This window comes from Vombatus ursinus, unplaced genomic scaffold (genome assembly GCF_900497805.2).
Source record: "Vombatus ursinus unplaced genomic scaffold, bare-nosed wombat genome assembly UNPS02014820.1, whole genome shotgun sequence".
NCBI lineage: Eukaryota > Metazoa > Chordata > Mammalia > Diprotodontia > Vombatidae > Vombatus > Vombatus ursinus.
In genome coordinates, this window is record NW_020954598.1 from 23,137,890 (window position 1) to 23,156,127 (window position 18,238).

The 18,238-nt window shown below is 50.7% G+C and overlaps 1 protein-coding gene across 2 annotated transcripts in view; it reads right to left on the reverse strand.

Annotated features, from left to right (window-relative positions):
- The window catches only part of GNAI2 (G protein subunit alpha i2), a 99,857-nt gene that overhangs the window by 11,789 nt on the left and 69,830 nt on the right, over nt 1–18,238 (reverse strand). For both annotated transcript variants that reach the window (XM_027836854.1, XM_027836855.1), the window contains exons 2-5: nt 17,760–17,802; nt 15,605–15,746; nt 13,929–14,089; nt 504–632 (exon numbers count right to left, since the gene is read on the reverse strand). In XM_027836854.1, the coding sequence (XP_027692655.1) occupies nt 504–632; nt 13,929–14,089; nt 15,605–15,746; nt 17,760–17,802 (475 nt within the window). The remainder of the gene's footprint in view (nt 1–503; nt 633–13,928; nt 14,090–15,604; nt 15,747–17,759; nt 17,803–18,238) is intronic.

The following is an 18,238-nucleotide window of genomic DNA, read 5'->3' on the forward strand; positions in this document are numbered from 1 at the left end:
ACTAGGGCCATTCAGCTTTCTGAGGTGGGTCATTTCATCTTCCTCTGTGCTGAGCAACACTCACCCAGTGGAGACAACCACCTCTCTCTCACTCACCTGCCCTGACAAAGGGGGAAGGGTGGGGATCACAGAACCCAGTGAAGGTTTGAAGCCTGGCAGGCCGGAGGTGGGGCCAGAGGCTAGGCAGGATCAGAAGTCTAAGAGCCTAGGGTCACATTCTGGTTCTGCCACTGACTATCTGTGCGACCTTGGCAATCACTCAACCTCTCTGGGCTTCCCTCTCCCCATCTGTAAAATGGACTTGATGGCCTCCTGGGTCCCTGTGTGCACTCCATCTGTATCCCTGTGATTCTACTTCTGGCCCTTCAGTATACTCAGACTGAGATGCCCCAGTACTACACAAAAGGTCTGCTGCTAAGATTTTAGTTAACATTTTTCATATCAAAGATATCGGTTGAAAGCTTTCTTTTGTGCTTTGTCCTTCCCTGGTTTTACCAACTTACTTGAAGTGCAGATCCTTGAAGGTGAAATGAGTCTCCACAATGCCAGTGGTCTTCACTCGGGTTCTCAGCACATCCTGCTGGGTGGGGATGTAGTCTGACCGAGATATCCTTTCCAGGTCATTTAGATAGCTGGGTGGGGCGAAAAGAGGGACGGGGTTAGGAAGGAAGGACCTGGGGAGGCCTGTCCAGAAACACAAGAGAAACCCAGCATTCAACCTACCTATTTGCTCCCTGTATGCTCAGGCCCTATACATGTATTCACCCAAACCCAGAGCCCCTCCTTCCCCTCACCAAATACACTGTATTGTGGGTCACCAGCCTCACCTATCAAAATCCTCTGGTTTTTGCTCCAAACAACTAACATCACCCCTCACTTGAAAAGCCTGAGCATGGTTTTCAAAGCCCATTCACATCGATGATCTTCCTGGATCCTGGCCATGCCCTGAGAGGGAGATGGGGCAGGGGCCATTACCACCAGTCCTCCTACGCCCACCATTTTAAGCTGAGGAAAATGAGATCCAAAGGAGTTGACTCGACCTGCCCAAGTGCTGGGGAAATGTTTGCTGAAAGAGGAACTTTTTTTTTTTTAATCTGGATCTGTGGTTGTTATATTGAAAACTCCTTCAGCAGATGCAAATGGGCAGCTCATCTGTTACGGACAGTCCCAGAGCTGCTTGGGGTACTGAAGGTCACACAGCTAGTCTGTCAGAAGCAGGACTTGAATTCAAGTCCTCCAGATTCCAAGCCCAGCCTTTTATCAGCAATATGCTGCACCTTAAGTAAGAACAGTAGCTTGCTTTTCTACAGTGCTTTAGGGCTGACCAAGCACTTCCCTCACCACAACCTGGTGAAGGAGGCAGCTTGAGTACAATTATCCTCATTTTACAGAGGGGGACATTCTGGCTCAGAGAGGGATAGTGATTTGTCACAGCTTAGGAAGTGTAAGAATTGAAACTCAACCCTGCTCTTCTGACTTCAGGCCCAGCATTCTTTCTCCTATCTCGTCCTACCTCTCATGAATTTGTTCTACTTTCCTAGTCTCTCTTTGGGGGAGGGCCAATCGTAGAGACTCAGCCAAGGATGGCACGCATGGGCCAAAGAGGACGGGAGCCAGGTAGTCCTTCTGCTTTGAGGGAAGCCAGGCTTCAGCTAGGTCTCTGCCATGTCATCTCTAGCATATAATTGGGTTAGAACAAACAGGCTGCCTCTGAGCCATTAGCTGGGCTAATCAGGGAATTCTCCAGGCTGTAATCTGGCAATTAGCAGCTCAGAGTTTCCCAGACACAGAATCTCTCCCCACCCCAGCCCCACCTTCTTCCAACAGCAGGGTGGGCCGATGCATGCTGGCCTTCCCAGGGAACTGACAGCCCCATCACAGCCGAGGAGCTGGGGGCCTCACGGGAGGAGGTGGTGCCGACACCTGTTCCCTAGGGCCTCAGCTCCCTTTTACCCGATAATTAACAAAGCTCCTCTCTCATTAGCGGCAAAACACCTTACAGGCAACAGCTGCTGGGTGGAGGCTGTGCAGGAAGCAAGCCTGGCTGGAGCACTTGATGTTCCAACCAGGCTGGCAATCAGCCTTTGCCAGTCCCTACTGTGTGCAGATGCCTGGAGTGGGGGCAGGGAGCCAAACAAAGGACAAAAGGCTAGTAAGATAGCACTACAGGGCAAAGTGCTCTGGACAAAGAGTCAGGACATCTGGAGGCCAGTCCGGGCCCTGCCATTCACTGTGTCACCTTGAGCAAGTCCTTTCCTCTCCCTCAGCCTCACTTTCCCAATCTGTAAAATAGGTGGGTTGGATGTGATCATGTCAAAGGCTCCTTTCCAGCTCTAAATCCAATGAATTCCGAGAGCCCTCTGGGTCAGAAACACTAGCAGCTCGGTCAAGAGGCCTAGGAGGCTGGCCCACCCACCATATACTAACAGGTAAGGCAGTTCTGATTCAGGCTCTAATATGATAGGGTCTGTTATTCCACCAAATGTCCCTGACCTCACCCTGCTCATGTGGCCCAAAGGAATCTCTTTGGGCATAACTCCTGGTCACTTGTCCTGTAGAGATGGGGCATAGATGGTTTAGGGTTTAGGCCCACTCCCTAATACCCCCCAGCCTGCCGTGTGCGTGTGTGTGCGCGCACAAGCGAGAGCACACTTATTGTTATTGACATGGGCTCTCATTTCCTGTGCTCTGAAGTTTACAAACTGTCCTTGTTTGTGAAGATAAGGTTCAGAGACAAAATGACTTGCATTGGGTTAACACAGCTAGTCAGTGATAGCATCAGGTCTCCCACCCAGACCCAATGATTCCAAACCTGGAGCATTTTTCACTACTGAACTGAACGTCCCAGTCTACTTGTCCTTCTGGGAAGCCTCTGTGACAACTGAATATCCCAGGCTACCTTTTGCCGCTTTTGGAAACATGGGTGTCCTCATGTGCTCAGCAGCAGTGTGATATGAAGACAGAAAGAAGCAGCCTTCCTTAGAACTACAGGCACAGGGTACTGTGAATGCCATGAACGGCTGTGTGTGTGTGCGTGTGTGTGCGCGCACTGCTCTATTATGCAGGTGATCACCACCTAAATATGAAAGGTAGGGCAGTACACGACCCACCCCTACTCCCTGAAGGAAAAAAGAGGCATCAGAGCATGGACAAAAAAAGAAGACTTGGAAATGGAAGAAATGGGTTCAAATCCTGGCTCTTCTATTTACTAACTGTGTGACCCTGGCAATCCATTTCCCTTCTCAAGGTCTCAGTTTCCTCATCTGTAAAATAGGGATCACCATGCTCCAAATTGTGAGAAAAGTGTTCCAGAAACGTGAACTATTATGAAGGCAAAGATAGAATTATATCTGGCCTTCACAAAGACTTCCTCCAGGGAAGAGGAAGTCCCTCCCTGGCCTTTGCTAGGGCACAGAATGCTAGGATGGCTGAGGAGAGTAGGTGGGAGGAGACCTGTCACCCTCTCTAAGTGCAGTGGAAGGAACACTGGGTTTGGAGTCAGAGGACCTGGACAAGTTCCCCCTGTGTTGACCTAACTGTTGTGGGACCCTTTGCCAGTTACTGAGCTTCTCTGAGGAGGTGGGACTGGATGGCCACCAGGGTCCACTCCTTACTGCTCTAACCCCCTAGGACTCTCCTCTGGCCTGTGGGCCTAACCTGGCACAGCTGCTTGGAATCTGGGGGATGGACTTCATGCCCTCTAGATCTCTAGAGAATACAGAAGGGCAGAATGTACCGACAGCCCCTGCAGGCTGGGCCCTCCCCTCCACTGCTGAGCCTTGGCCAGCCTGGCTCGAGGGGAGGAGGGGCTGGAGCACGACACAACCCCAGCCTAGAGACTATTTGTGCTAGGCCCACCCACACTGTCCTGAGCCCCAGATGATGACCTGGGGATTTAATGACAAAGCTAAGCTTGGCCTGGCTCGGTGGTGATGTGCACAGGCTTTAAGATAAATGTAGGAGGGAGTTCAGTGGCCTCCCTCCTGCTGCTTCACAAAGAAAGGCAGGAAGAGGGGTGGGGGCAAGCTTCTCCCTCTTGCACCCTCCTGCTAACTCACATCCCTTCTCTCCTTGCTTCTCTCATCCTGGCCCTTCTTCTTCTCTCCTTGGGAGCCACAGCAGAGGTTCTCTAAAGTTCCTCCCATCCCCTGAAAGCTTATGACAGGAGCCCCACATCCAAGCCCATCAGCTCTCCACTTCTGTCCCCAGCAGTGGCTCATTAGCTCAGCTTTCCCACTGGAATTGGGGAGGGGGGAAGGAATGACTTTATGCAAGGGATGCTATAAGCCTTGGCTGAGAGCTGTGTTAGTGGTGGGCTAGGGGGGCTGGAGGTCGGGAGAAAGGGACAAGGGACTGGGCTTGGTGTGTCCAGAAACCCGCAGCTTGGCTGTCACCCCCGCCTTCCCATGACAAGGACAGGGATGTTGTCCATGCTAGAGGCCAGGCCTAGAGGAAGAGGAAGGGTTGTTCAGAACTTCTGTTACAACCAGGACAGGGGATGTGGAGCCAAGAAGGAGGGCCCCTGGGGCTGACGCCAGCACTTAGGACAGATGGGAAGAAGGAACAAGCAAAGACTGGGCTTCAGCCTCCTCCTTAGCACCAGCATGAGAAAGAAGGGCCGCAGGATGGAGTTGTCAAACCCAGGAGCCCAGGGCTCAGGATGAGCTAAAACTTTTGGGTTTATAAAGAGGTTACCTTCTGCACAAGCCCTGGGAGGTGAGTGGTCCCAAGTGGTATTGACCCTAATTTATGGATCAGCAGAGGCTTCAGAGCTAAAAGGAGCCTTAGGGGTCAGCCAGCTGTTATCAGTTAGGACACCAAGGCCTAGAAAAATTTAGTGACTCGGATAAGAAAGCAGCAGGGACAGAATTCAAACTCAGGTCTTCTGACCCCAAGCCCCAGCTTTTGATGAACCTTGCACCCCAAGGCATCCCCTTCTTCCCTCAGCTAGCCCAGGAGGTCCTCTGATGTGGAGGAAGAGAGGTCCCACTATCTTCAGTAAGTTCCCTCAGCTAGCCTATGATCAACAGCCTTCTGTCAAGGCTGGGTCATCACCACCTCCCATCATGCTTACTGACTGCCGCCACCACTGGTTCTCCAGATTCTAAGTCATTACAATGAGAGGATTTAAAACAGAAAGGGATCTTAAAGGCCATTTAGTCTAATTATCTCATTCTTGGAAGGGGAAACTGAGGCTCTTAGTTTTCTCTTGAGCTTGGAATATGTTCTTTTTTGTGCCTCCTGGTAGCTAATGAGGGAAGAAGAGGGAAGAACCAGCTGTGTGGTTTGGGTTCAGGGTCTCCAAGTAGGCCCCTCTCCCAAGCTCCCAGGATCCCTTTCCTGGGGACAAAGTCTTCCATATGACCATCACAATGGGCCTCCCTGGGCCAAGGGTGACCAGGACCACACATTCACACTGAGGAGATGAGGTGAAAGAGTGAGAGGGTGAGCCAAGGAAGACCTCATTCATCCTCTCGCCTCTTTCTCTAAGGAGGTTCCCTGCAAACGGCACCTCTGCAAATCAGAGAATCATGACTTTAGAACCATAGAGATCATCCAGTTAGATCTTCTCATTTTAGATGGTGAAAGGGAAAGGCAAACTGAGGGATACAGGTGGCACAGGAGATAAAGAAGACTGGAATTTAGATCCTGCCTCAGTCACTAACTAGCTTTGGGACTTTGGGCAAGTCACACAATCTCCCTATACCTCATTCACTCTCCTCATCTGTAAATGGGGATAATAACAGCACCCACCTCACAGGGCTGTTGTGATAATCAAATGAGATAATATTTGTAAAGCACTTTGCAGACCTCAAAGTACAATATAAATGCCACCTATTATCATTATTGTTATTAATAATAAAACAATAAAGTGACGTGTTCAACTAATGCATTGTTGGTGGAGTTGTGAAATGACCCAATCATTTTGGAGAGCAATTTGGAACTATGCCCAAAGGGCTATCAAAATGTGCACACCCTTTGGCCCAGCAATAGCACTTCTAGGGCTATATCCCAAAGAGATCATACAAATGGGAAAAGGATCCACATGTACAAAAACATTCATAGCAGCTCTTTTTGTGGTGGCAAAGAATTGGAAATTGAGAGGATACCCATCAATTGGGGAATGTAGTTGTGGTATATGAATGTAATGGAATACTATTGTGCTATATAAGAAATGGTGAACAGGCAGACTTCAGAAAAACCTGGAAGAACTTGTATGGTTTGATGCTGAGTGAAGTGAGCAGAACCAGGAGAACATTGTACACAGTAACAGCCATGTTGTGTGATGACTGATATTGATAAACTTAACCCTTCCTGGCAATACAAGGATCTAAGACATCTCCAAAGGCCTCATGATAGAAAATGCTATCCACATCTAAAGAAAGAACTATGGAATTTGAATTGCTATTTTTTTCTCTTCTGTTGAGTTTTGTTTCCTCTTTCTGGTGGCTCCTCCTATTGATTTTAATTTTTACTTACAACGTCACTGATGTGAAAATATGTTTAATAGGAATGTATATGTGTAACCTATTTCAGATTGTGTGCTGTCTTGGGGAGGAAGTGGGAGAAAAATTTTAAACTCAAAAGCATATGGAAGTGATTGTTGATAAATCAAAATAAATTAATAAAAAAAAAAGTGACTTATTCAAAGTCACCCAGGTCACAAGCAGAAGAACCAAGACTGAAACCTAGACCCCTGGCCTACGCATTCTTTCTACACACAACACTCTCTCCCTAGCCCCTCTGTTGACTGTAAACAGTCCCCATGGTTGCCCAGTCAGGGGGCACTGACCTCTGAAAGGCCTACTCAGAGACAGGTGGCCTAGTGAGCCAAGAATGCCTTGTGCTAGAGACAAGGCCTTGGGAAGTCTTTGGAAAAACTCTCCCCCTCCCTCCACAATGATACTGATTTCTTGACCGTAGAGTCCATGGACCAGAGCAGACCACAAACTTCTCCGCCTCAATAAGATGTCAAGGCACAATGATGTTCCACACGGGGAAACTCAGGCCCATGAGGCAGAGGCTGGGGGCGCAGGGGTCAGGAATTCCCATGCAGGGACAGCCAGCCATGGTAGGGAGCTGTTTCCTGAGGCAGCCAGTAGCAGGGAGAGTCCAAATTCCACCACTGGCCCAAATTGCTTCTAGTGCTATCTGTGCTAACCATCTGGGGATCTCAGCATTCCCACACAGTACTGCCTTGGGACCACGCCCTTCCCAAACTCTCCTCAGCTCCATCCAGCGTCATAGTGCCTTAACAGTTCCGTTCACCCTGAGGTGACCATCCACTGCCAGCTCCTACATTCAAGCCTGCTACAGACTGCTGAGAATGATAGTCAGGAGACCAACTCTGCACAGAGCTGGTGTGACAATGGGCAAGGTCCTTGCCCCTCGAGGACTTCGGCATCCTCCCTTGGAAAATGGTGGCAGAGAAGGTTAGAGCGAATGCTCCATGGGCCCTTCCTGTACTGACGGTGTTCCAGGACTGCAGGCTGAGGGGGTGGGGCCCTCCACAGGCCAGAAAGCTCAGCAGAGCAGCTGGGCACAGGATTGAAAGTCTCAGAGCCCACTCTGACTTCTGACTTACTGACTTAACTATTAACTATTTCCCAGCACTACTTGGCTCTTGAGCGGGATTAGGGTAAAAAACAGAGACTTTCAAATACTGCCACTGACCCGAGGGAGGCCAGGTCCATTCATAAGCAGAGCTGAGAAGCCACCCCTTCAAGACTCCACCACAGGGGAGGCCTGTTGGATTGGACCAGCTGCCTGGAACCCTAACTGGAAACAGGGTAATGCCACACAGAGGGACAACTCCTCCAAGCAGAGAGCAGGACAGGGCCCAACACACAGCACAGGACACTCCAGACAAACTGCATGGAAGAGGAAACTGAGTCACTTGCCCTATGCTCACCACACAGAAAGTTCATGTGGCTTAACTGGGAAGGGTAGTAGTTGCAGAGTGAGAAAAATTGGCTAGGCTCAAATCCTAGTCCCGACATTTCAGGCTCCTACATTAATACAGCACCTCTTTTTCTCTCCCTTTCCAAGCCTTTTCTGTTGGGAAACAAGAACTAGGCAGGGCTCATCTTCATGATCTGTCTCTCACAGGTGGAGATGCAGGCACGTTGAGAAGGCTCAGAGATATCAGGAAAATGGCCAGGGTCACACAGCATGCTGGTGATGACCTGCTTCAGATCTAACTAGACCATATTTGGTGTCCCTTGTAAGAGAGGCTTTAGAAGGGGGCTGGCTCCTGGTGCATGAAGGGTCTGCTTGGGGAGGTCGCCCAGCATGTGAGATTTTCAGGAACGTCTGGCTCACTGAAGCTCAGGAAGAGAGGAGCTGGCTTCCCCCAGCTTCCTCTGGGAAGAACATGAGAGGGTCCTCTTAGAGCAGGGCTTCTTACACTGGGAGCCATGAACTATTGCTTTGCTTTGTTTTTAATATCTTGCTAACTGTGTGTCAATATGATTGCTTTCTTTTGTCATTCTATTTATTTTAAGCATTTAAAATGGATTCTGAGAAGGGGTCACTAGGCTTCCCCAGACCGCCCAAGGGGTTCATGACACAAAAAAGTTGAAAAGTGCAGCCACCTGAAGGCATTGTACCCTTCAGACCCCTCCCCAGGGGAGGGAGCTCTCTGAAAACCAGCAGGCACGAGTGTCCCAGTGTCCCGACATGGCGCATGGAAGAGAGAATGGTAACCAGGACTCCCTTTGGCACTCTGCTCTAGGGTGGAGAGATGGTGGCTGGGGGGAAGAAAGGGTTTCTCCCTTCACAGAAACGAGTCAATTATTCAATCTTTTGTGAAGGAGAATAAGCACAAGAGAATTCTCAAGAGCTTGGTCTGAGGCAGAAGGGTGCAGTAGAAAGAGTTCTGGAGCTGGAGGCCCCGGGTTCAAATCTCCCCTCTTTAGACCTCCTGTGTAACTGGTTCTAAGGCCCTTCCTCTCTGAATCCATGACCCCGTTGCCCCGAGGCCCAGCACACGGGCATGGCTGCGGGCTGCTCCTTCTAAGCCTGCACAGGCTGCCCCAATGCTACCAATGCCTCCTGCAGTGGAAGACGCACCTTCCGGCCCTAATCTCACCACTAACTGCAGCGTGGACCTGACCCAATCCTAGCCCCGTTGTCTTCGGTCTCGGTAACCCAAGTGGACGAGGTGGTCTCCAAGTCCCATTTCAGCCTGGATACTCAACTCTGTGCCTTCCCACAGCCTAGAAGACAAGCTCATTTTAAGTCAATAAACCTTTTCCAAGTGTCTAAGACTAAAGCTCCATGCTAGGCACTGGGTTAAGCCCAGATACTTTAATCTGACATTCAAGGCTCTCCATGTTCTGGGCTTGCAGTGCAGGATCTCAATGACCTGGACTCCAGGGCAACCTGGTGTGGACATAATCTTCCCAGATGTAAGTGAGGGACAACTCTTGTGTCTTGTCCATTTTCTATCCAGATGCTACATCCAGGTAAGAGCTAGAATTTCCAAACCACTGGCTGTGGCTAGACTCCTCAGCTCCCAAAGACAAAGATGGGGGTAAGAAGAAGCTGGCATGGGGCCAAAGGCAGGGGCTAAGGGGAGGTCCAGCCCTGAGAGACGGGCCAATGCTCCCCAGATTCTCAATGCCCGCCTCCCGTTAGACCCCATTCTGAGGGTTCCCAGAGACTCTGATCACCCTCCTCCCCAGCGGGGGGGAATGTTCCTTTGCTGATTACTATGTGTCTACAAAATAATCTCAGTTCCTTGGGGATGACTGTTTGTTTCACACTGGGTCCAAGCAGCCCAAGAGGTTAGGGTTGGGCGTAGGCTTGGCAGGGGGCCTGGTGAGGCTGGGAAGGGCCAATAAACTCTCCTCCAACAGGAAGCTAAGCAGCCCCCATTCCAAACACCGGGAACATGTGACAGTGTGAGCATTTGATGCTATAGCAAGGTGCTGGGAAGAGATCTGGTCCAGGCATCAGGAGCTCGGGTTCTAGTCCCTGACTCAGTGTGGGCAAATCTCTTCCTCCTTCTGGGCCCCAGTGACCTCCTTTGCAAAAGGAAGGGGTCTGCATGAGGGTCCCTTCCAACTCTGACTGTCCCCATGTTTAGCTGGGTTGGGGAGAACAGCATGGTAGGAAGTCCCGGGCAGAGTTAGGGGAGCTGGGTTCAGATCTCAAGTCTGATCCTTCCTGGCTGTGTGACCTTGAAAAGTCACTAAACCCCCTTGAGGTTGTTTCTTCAAACAGGAGATACTTCCACCTGTATCTCAGGGTGGCTGTAAGGAAGGGCTTTGGCCAACATTAAACACTGGAGAAATGGAATCCTTATTGATGCCAGGACATAAGTTTCCTGAAGGCAGGGGTCACATGTTATTGAGACTTTACTCCCCTTCTCAGTATAGGCCTACCTTTACCCACAGTGGGGACCCAATACATGCTCGCTGAACAGCGGGTTTGGCAAAGTCAAACATTTAGCTAGTGGAAGGGGCCTTCAGTGAGGGAGAGGGTGGGGTGTGGGCCTGAAGGATCTGAACACAAATGCCTGGGTAGGTCTGAGAAAGGGTTCTGACCTTTACTGGGAGGGGGAGAAAACAGACTTCTCAGATCAGCAGGCAGATGGAGAAAGGCTAGCTCGGTGTGGGATTCAGTTACTCACTCCGTCCCTGAAATCCAAACATCATCAACAGCCTGAAGAGACCCTAAACCCTTTTGCAAGGAGTGGCTCCCTATTTAATGGCCAGGAGAGCATGTAACTACTAGAAATACATGCCTCCAGGAAGATCCAAAAAAGATCAGTGAGCAGGGTCATGACCCCAAAGCTGTCCCAGTCTGCTTCCAGAAAGGGCCCCGGCAAGGAGTGATCTGATCCACCACAGGAGGGGCAGGGGAGACTCCCTCCCACAAATCTCGGTGGTCAGCCGGTCATTCTAGAGTCTATCTCCATTCCTGTGGGGCCCTAAGTCTTCCAGAATTTCCAATTAAAATGCAAATATCTGTGGAAGGGTTTAAGCCCTATTAGCTAATTCTTTAGCTGATGGCAAGGCCAAGAGCTAAAGCTGATGGGACGGAGGAAGAGCAGAGGGGGCCAAGGAGGCCAGATCAGGAGGGTGCCCTGGCCTACGTGACTCTCTCTCAGGGCTTCAGTCCCCTTATCTGTCAATCGAGAGGGTCAGATGAGATACGGCAGGGTTTCTTAACCTGGAATTTATGAACCTGTCCTTTTAAAAATGTTAAGAATTCTATTTCGGTAGAATTGATTTCCTTTGTGATGCTGAACACTTTATTTTATGCATGCGAAAGCATTCTGGGAGGGGTCCTTGACACCAAAAAGGTGAGGCACCCTGGCCCAGAGGACCTGGACGGTCTGGGTCAGTTCTGCAGCACAGAATCCCATTAGTCAGAGCAGGGGCCAGAAAGGGAGCTTCTCGAGGGCTTGAAGGCAACTTTGCCAGGGCCTGCTGGCAGGACAGGAAGAAGTTTCATTTTGGGGCAGCCCAAGTAGTTTTGTCTGTCCAAGCTTTATGTCAGTTTCTGGAGGGCACTGAGCATATGTTTAAGAGGGGCAGGCCTAGCTTTCCATTTATTTGTATGACTGGAAGCCAGGGGCATCTCAGTACACAGAGCACTGGGCCTGGAGTCAGGAAAAACCAAGTTCAAATTCGACCTCAGACATTTAGAAGCTTTGTGACCCTGGGCAAGTCACTACACCTTTGCCTGCCTCAGTTTCCTCTACTATAAAATGGGGTTAATATTAGCACTTGTGTCACAGGGTTTTTGTAAGGCTCAAATCAGATATTTGTAAAATGCTCAGCACAGTGCCAGGCACATAGCAGGTGCTTAATAAATGCTTGTTTCCTCCTTTCTCATGGTAGCAACTGGGCTTCTACCTAGTGGTTAAGGGAGAAGTCCCATCCCCTCCCTGTTCCGATGCTGGCTTCTTCTCCACCCTTCAGGAGTCTGGTCCTGAGCTCTCAGGTACCTCTCCCCCAGTGCCAGGTTGGCAGCCAGCTTTGGCAAGGTCCATTTTGTACAATCTATACTTCTGAAGAATTTGAGGTCAACTTGCCCCCCCCAGGCTCATATCCCCTAAAAAACCATGGGGTTTGTCTCTGTCTCCAATCCCTCTGATCTGCTGGGGTCAGGCCCTCCGTCAAAAGCCAAATAGCTTTGTGTGTATGTCAGGCCTTGAGTTTGGGACTTGCTTCTGAGTTCCCGCCAAGCGTGTCCAGGGAGCTGCTGGGTGAGTTCCCAGAGGGAGCAGGAGCCCAAATAGAGCCATTGAATGAGTGAGCACATGTCTTGCCTCTTGGCAGGGAGGTCAGGCCCAGGGGGGCTTCCCAGTAAAAGGCAGGGCACAGACCAGGGGCTGAATTCTATCTCCAGCACCAGGATTCAAATCCAAGTCAGCTGTGTGACCCCAAGCCCAGTTTCACAGTGTGAGCCTCAGTTTCCTCAACTCTCCATTTATCTGGAAAACGAGGACAACAATGGGGAAAGGCCCAGCCTGGCTTATCAAGTGATTTGAAGAAAAGTGCTCTGTAGGGGCAGCTAGGTGGCGCAGTGGATAAAGCTCTAGCCTTGGAGTCAGGGGGACCTGGGTTCAAATCCAGCCTCAGACATTTGATACTTACTAGCTGTGTGACCCTGGGCAAGTCACTTAACCCCAACTGCCTCACCAAAAAAAAAAAAAGTTCTGTAAACTCTGAAATACCCTAGAAGAGGTTTGTTCCTGCTTCCTTCATCCTCCCATTTCTGGCTCTATTCATATCACAACAGGCTGCGTGTGTTCTTGCAGCTCTCAGGGACCTAAGATTGTGCTTTTAAGAAACTGCCTCGTCTCCCTGATGAAATGAGACAATACTTGAAAAAATCGCTCAGCACAGTGTTGGGCACGCTGTAGGCACTAAATAAATGCTTATTCCCTTCTTGTATTAGGCCCTCTTCAGAAGGGAGGTGGGAGTTTCTCATTCATCTTTCTCAGGCTTCATTTGGACGACTGGAAACCAGGCGTCTGCCCTCCCAGACCAACACTAGGGCCCTAAAAATTACCCAAGAGATGGGCCTTTCTTTGGCTGGGCTGGAGGAGTCACAGGGCTATGTGTTGAGGGCTAGGAGGTCGGGGTCTACCCCTGACTCTATAGGGGTTCTTGGGCTGATAATTTCCTTAATACGCTAACCCAGGCCTCCAAATGGAAGGGACTGCCACTTCCTCTAGGGGCTGTGTTACAGATTTGGGGTCAGGATAGACCTGGGTTCAGGTACCCCCCTGACACATCCCAGCTGTGTGACCTAGGGCAAGTCACTTTACTTGTCTTGGTGGGAGCTTCTTAATCCATAAATATGGATCCAAGGACCTAAACAAGGTGCCCTCACAGTGGTGTCATGGGGAAAATGCTCAGTAAACTCTGAACTGAGATGGAAATGGGATTTTACATTGTCACCAGTCTATGAAATCTCGGAGCCTCACTTGTCCCTTTTTTACAGTACTGACAAACGGCCCCATGTGATAGTTTTCTGTGTCTGTCTTATCCCTTCACTAGATTTTATTTGGGTTCCATGAGCTTAATTAGGGGTTTTTAGCCACTGGTCTCTCATACCGTGTGGTTCAAGACCCTCCATGCAGCAGGACCCCAGGAAATGTGAATGACTGAGGGGAGATATAGGGAAGTTGGCCTACCTGGGCCCTCCTTTCTGTCACATACCTTTCCTCCCAGGGATGAGAGGGTCTGTGCATGTATGTGTGCGTGTGCGTGTGTGTGTCTGTCTGTCTGAGTCCTTGAGAATTCAAGCTCAAAGATTCCACCCTCTCATGAGCCCTGGATGTTCCTTCTCTACCCCACCCACCAGGCCTGAGATGCAATCTGGGATAGGTTTACAGGTGATTCCAAGAGTCTCGCAGGGGCCAAGCCCCAGGCCTGTCCCTCCCCAGAAGCCTGCGAGGTACTCACTAGGCAGCTGAGTCATTGAGCTGGTACTCCCGGGAGCGGCCAAAACAGGCCTGCACACCATCATCTGACCACAGCCTCCGGATCACACTGGCCAGGTCGTCCGGCATGATTCCCTGCTCTTCTGCAGTACAGGACAGGGCAAACAGCTGGCGGGCATCATCCTGGGGGCATTACAGAGCACCAGGGTCAGGGAAGTTTCCTTCTGGCAGGGTCAGGGGGCACCAGGGCCCCACCTCAGATCTTTCTTCTGTCTCTCAGTGGAGAGCTGGGAGACTCAGGCAGGGACTCATTGAAAAACAAGAGCTTGGAGCAAGACCTGTTGGTGACTTCCCCTCTATGGACCTCAGTTTCCCTATCTATAAAATGGAGCTCATAACATAGTTATTTGCCTACCTCACAACGGTGCTGTGGAGAAGGCACTATGTCAATGGGAGCTGTTTTTATTATTCATGCCATGCTGCTAGTGACCTGGCAGGTGACTTTGACAAAGTCCCTTGATTTCTCTGCACCTCAGTTTCTCTATTTGTACAGCAAGGGACTTAGAATCACAGACTTTCCAAGTCGGTAGGGAACTCTGGTCATTCAGTTCAATCTCTATCTGAAATTCCTCCAGAAGCTCACCCAGTGATGAATCTGCTTGGAAACTCCCAGGTATGGGACGCTCCCGGGCCATGGTGATGGCAGCCTCCATCTGTGGTCGGCTAGCTCTCCTCATCAGGGATTCCCTTTTCCTACTGAATCAGAATCTGCCTTCTCCACCATCCCCACCCACAGCTCCACATTCTGCCCTCTGGGGCCGAGCAGAAGGAGTCTTACCTCTCTTCCACATACATGACAGCCCTTCAAATACCTGCAAACAGCTAGCTAGCACTGCCCCACCCCCCACCCACCCAGTCTATGTTTCTCTAGGCTAAACATCCCCAGTTACTCCCACAGAATCTCAGATTTCACTATCTTATCCTTAAGAGGAGAGGTAGCATGGTGTCACGGCTGGGAGAGAGCTGGCCTGGGTGCCAGAAAGACCCATGTTCAAGACTGAGCCTTTGCACACACTCACTTTAGGACCCTGGCCCAAGTCACTTCCCAAGCTCTCGTTGTCTCAGGCAACTCTCTGAGCCTATGGAGCGTGGGAGGAAGGGAGAGCTCTGGACAGCGGTGATATCATAGGCCCCGTCCCTACCCCAGCCCAGCTGCAGAGAGCAACAAATACTGAATCCAGCCACCAGCAATTGTGGCCTCCCCCGACTGAGGGTTGGTGGGCCCATCCTCCCTGAAGGGTCTCAAGAAGGGCCTCATGCGCATTGGGCATGTTAGAGAGGCGTTTTGTTCAGGTTTCATTGGAGCCATTGCCCTCGGAGGTGCCCTCCAGCACTGATACTGTCATCTAACCTACTGGCTGGAACAGACGCTCCCCAAGGAACCAGAAAGGGTTGAGTTTTGTGGCCCAGCATCCTGTGCTTTGAGTGTCTCTCAGCTCTGATGTTCTAAGTTCTAAAGTCCCTTCCAACTCAAGACATTCCACGTTCCATGGTCCCACCTAGCTCAGGCATTCTGTTTTAAGTAAGGTCTCTCGCAGTTCTGCCAGGCTATTTCCTAAGGGCCTTTCCAGCACTGAAATCCTGGTGTAGCTGGCTGGCACCCAGCCCCGGGGGAAAAGACAGGACAGCAGGACGTACCGCTCTAGAAGGATCTCCGAAGTCGATCTGCAGGTTGCCCATAGCTTTGATAATGGCCATGATGGACTGGATGGTGTTGCTGTAGACCACAGCCTTGTACTGCCGGCACTCCTCCTCTGAGTAACCGTCCTCGTGAATGATCCTGCGGGGGGAGGGAAAAAGTCAGATTCCTACCCTCCTGGATGGACGTGCCCCCGCCCAATCCTGACCCACACATCCTTGTGCTAGGACAGCTGCTGCCCTCACTGGCCTGCTCTGGGGGTTCTAGGCCCACTCCAGAAGAAGGCCCAGCTACTTCCTTGCTAGGGCAGCTCACTCTTGGGGCTGCCACTGACGGCCACTAGGCTAGGACAGGTGTCAAGCCATACAAATGATGACTAGAGAGAAGACAATAAGAGTGGCTATTTCCACAGTACTTTAAGGCCTACAAAATACTTTTGTAGATATTATTCCACCTGAGCGTCACAGTCACCTGGTGAGTTAGGTCCTGCAGGTGCTGTTACCTCCAATTAACAAGACACAGGGAAGAAAAAGAGGAAAGTGGCCTCAGGCCTCAGTTTCCTGAGAGAAGTGGAGGACACCCACAAATCTCAAGGTGAAACGAGCACAAAGGGAGCTGCCCTCGGCCCTTGCATCCTTGGGTCAGGCTATGATTCCCTATGGCCTCTCCAAGTACTCTGCTGGAGACATTGGGCCCCCAAGATTACAAGTGAGGTGGAGGGCAGAGAAGGGGTGAAGCTGGCAATAAAGACATGATAGCTGCTGGGTAGCCACCAGCCCTGAGTTCCTGCCCAGTCTTTCTCTGAAATCTTCTCTGATAGGCATTGTAGAATTTCTCCTTAAAAGACCCCTTAGGCTCAAATGCCAGCTCTATTACTTACTAACTCTATAACTTTGGGCAAGTTATGCCCCCCTGGGCCTCAGTTTCTTCAACTGTAAAATGAGGGGGTTAGACCAGACCAGTTTTCCTAGGTTTGTGCTTTATGAACCTAGCTTCTGCCTGCTACTGCTCAGTGAAAGATCTGGGTAGAAGGCACTCTGCCTTTGGCTTGGGGCTAAAGAAAAAGGACAGACAGATGGTCAGGCACCCCTCTCCTGGGGGTCCATCCTTCTGCCCCGCTGCATGTTGTGGCAGTTACTCCAGGGACTTGGGCCATAGGAGCAACTGGTAGGGTCAGATCAGGCCCCGGGGAGTCCCAACAGAGGACTTGTATGAGGTCGTGATGCTCTCCAAAGAGCTTTTGCCTGGCAGTCAGTAAGTGTGGGCTCTGGCCCTCGCTCTAATAAAAGCTGGCTGTGTGACCCTGGACAAGTCACTGCCCCACACTGGGTCTCAGCTTCCTCCTCTCCCTTCCAGAGCTAAGGCCTGAGACCTCCATAGATTTTAGGGGTGGAACATGAGGAAATCTTGAGAAGATATTTCTATAAGGGCAAGTTCCAGTCCAGGGGTCCCAGCCTGAGGGACAGACCAGAAGGCCCACATTTAAGCAGGGATGGCATTGTTCCTCAAGATCAGAGATCTTAGCTCTAAGTAACCAGATACTAAGCCTAGAATGTTGGATGTGGAAGGAACGGCCCAGGGGACATAGCATGGCGGGCCAAATGAAGAGACTTCAGAACACAGACTGTCTCAACTGCAGAGGACCATTTCATCCAAATCTCTTATTTTATCTAATCACTTATCTAACAAGCATTCATTTTACATAAGGGGAAACTGAGGTCCATGGGGATAGAACGTGCCCAAGTTAGCAAGAGTCAGGACCAAAACCTGTCTCTAGTCCGCAGCTTGGTCCACTCCTGGCTAAACCAGGATCTGCAAGCTTATGATCTGAGCAGTCGTGGCCTGCAGTGGGGTGGGCCTGGCCGGGTCACTTCTGAAGTCTGTTCCTTCCCCTCCTACACACAGAGGGAAGGCTGCTACTCTTGGGTTACAAGAAGCAAAGGAGGCCTGGGGCCGATGGCTAGGTTCCAACATGGAGCTGCCATCATCCACCTCATTCTTACCTCCCGTACACACAGTCCACGTTTGCATATCCCCCTCTGCTCCCCCACAGCTCTCCAGACACATATATTCCCCTCTGCCCATCCAAGTGCCTCCACTAACCAGCATACATGTGCCACATCACCCTTTAGTCAACCAAGAACCAACACTTACTTCATTTGTTTTACAATTGTGCTCTTCCCGGACTCTCCAGCACCTGGAAAGAAAGGAGGAGAGGTTGGTGATCAGGCACAGCCAGGCCTACTGCCACTTGGGATCCACACAACATAGATGGAGGGACCAGCCAGCATTGGCACAGCTACAAGGGATATGCTTGGAGGGGGCTTTTCCAAGGAGTTTTTTTCCCTTACCAAGGGATACTGAGGCCTCTGGGGTAAAAGCAAGTGTCCCCAGACTTGCTTACCCAAGTATGCTACTGACCCACCCTTGGCACATGCCCCAGCCTTCCTCTCCCTTTCGTGCCCCCTGGCTCAGCAAAGGGACAGCCCTTTGGATATGACCAAGTGTGATGATGGAAATGGGACTTGTTACTATCATCATTCTGTGCTTTAGGATCTAAGAGTATGGTCTTCCTTAGAAGAGGTCTCCCAGCAGGCAGGCATGGGAAGGCTAAGACGGTCCTGCTATCATGT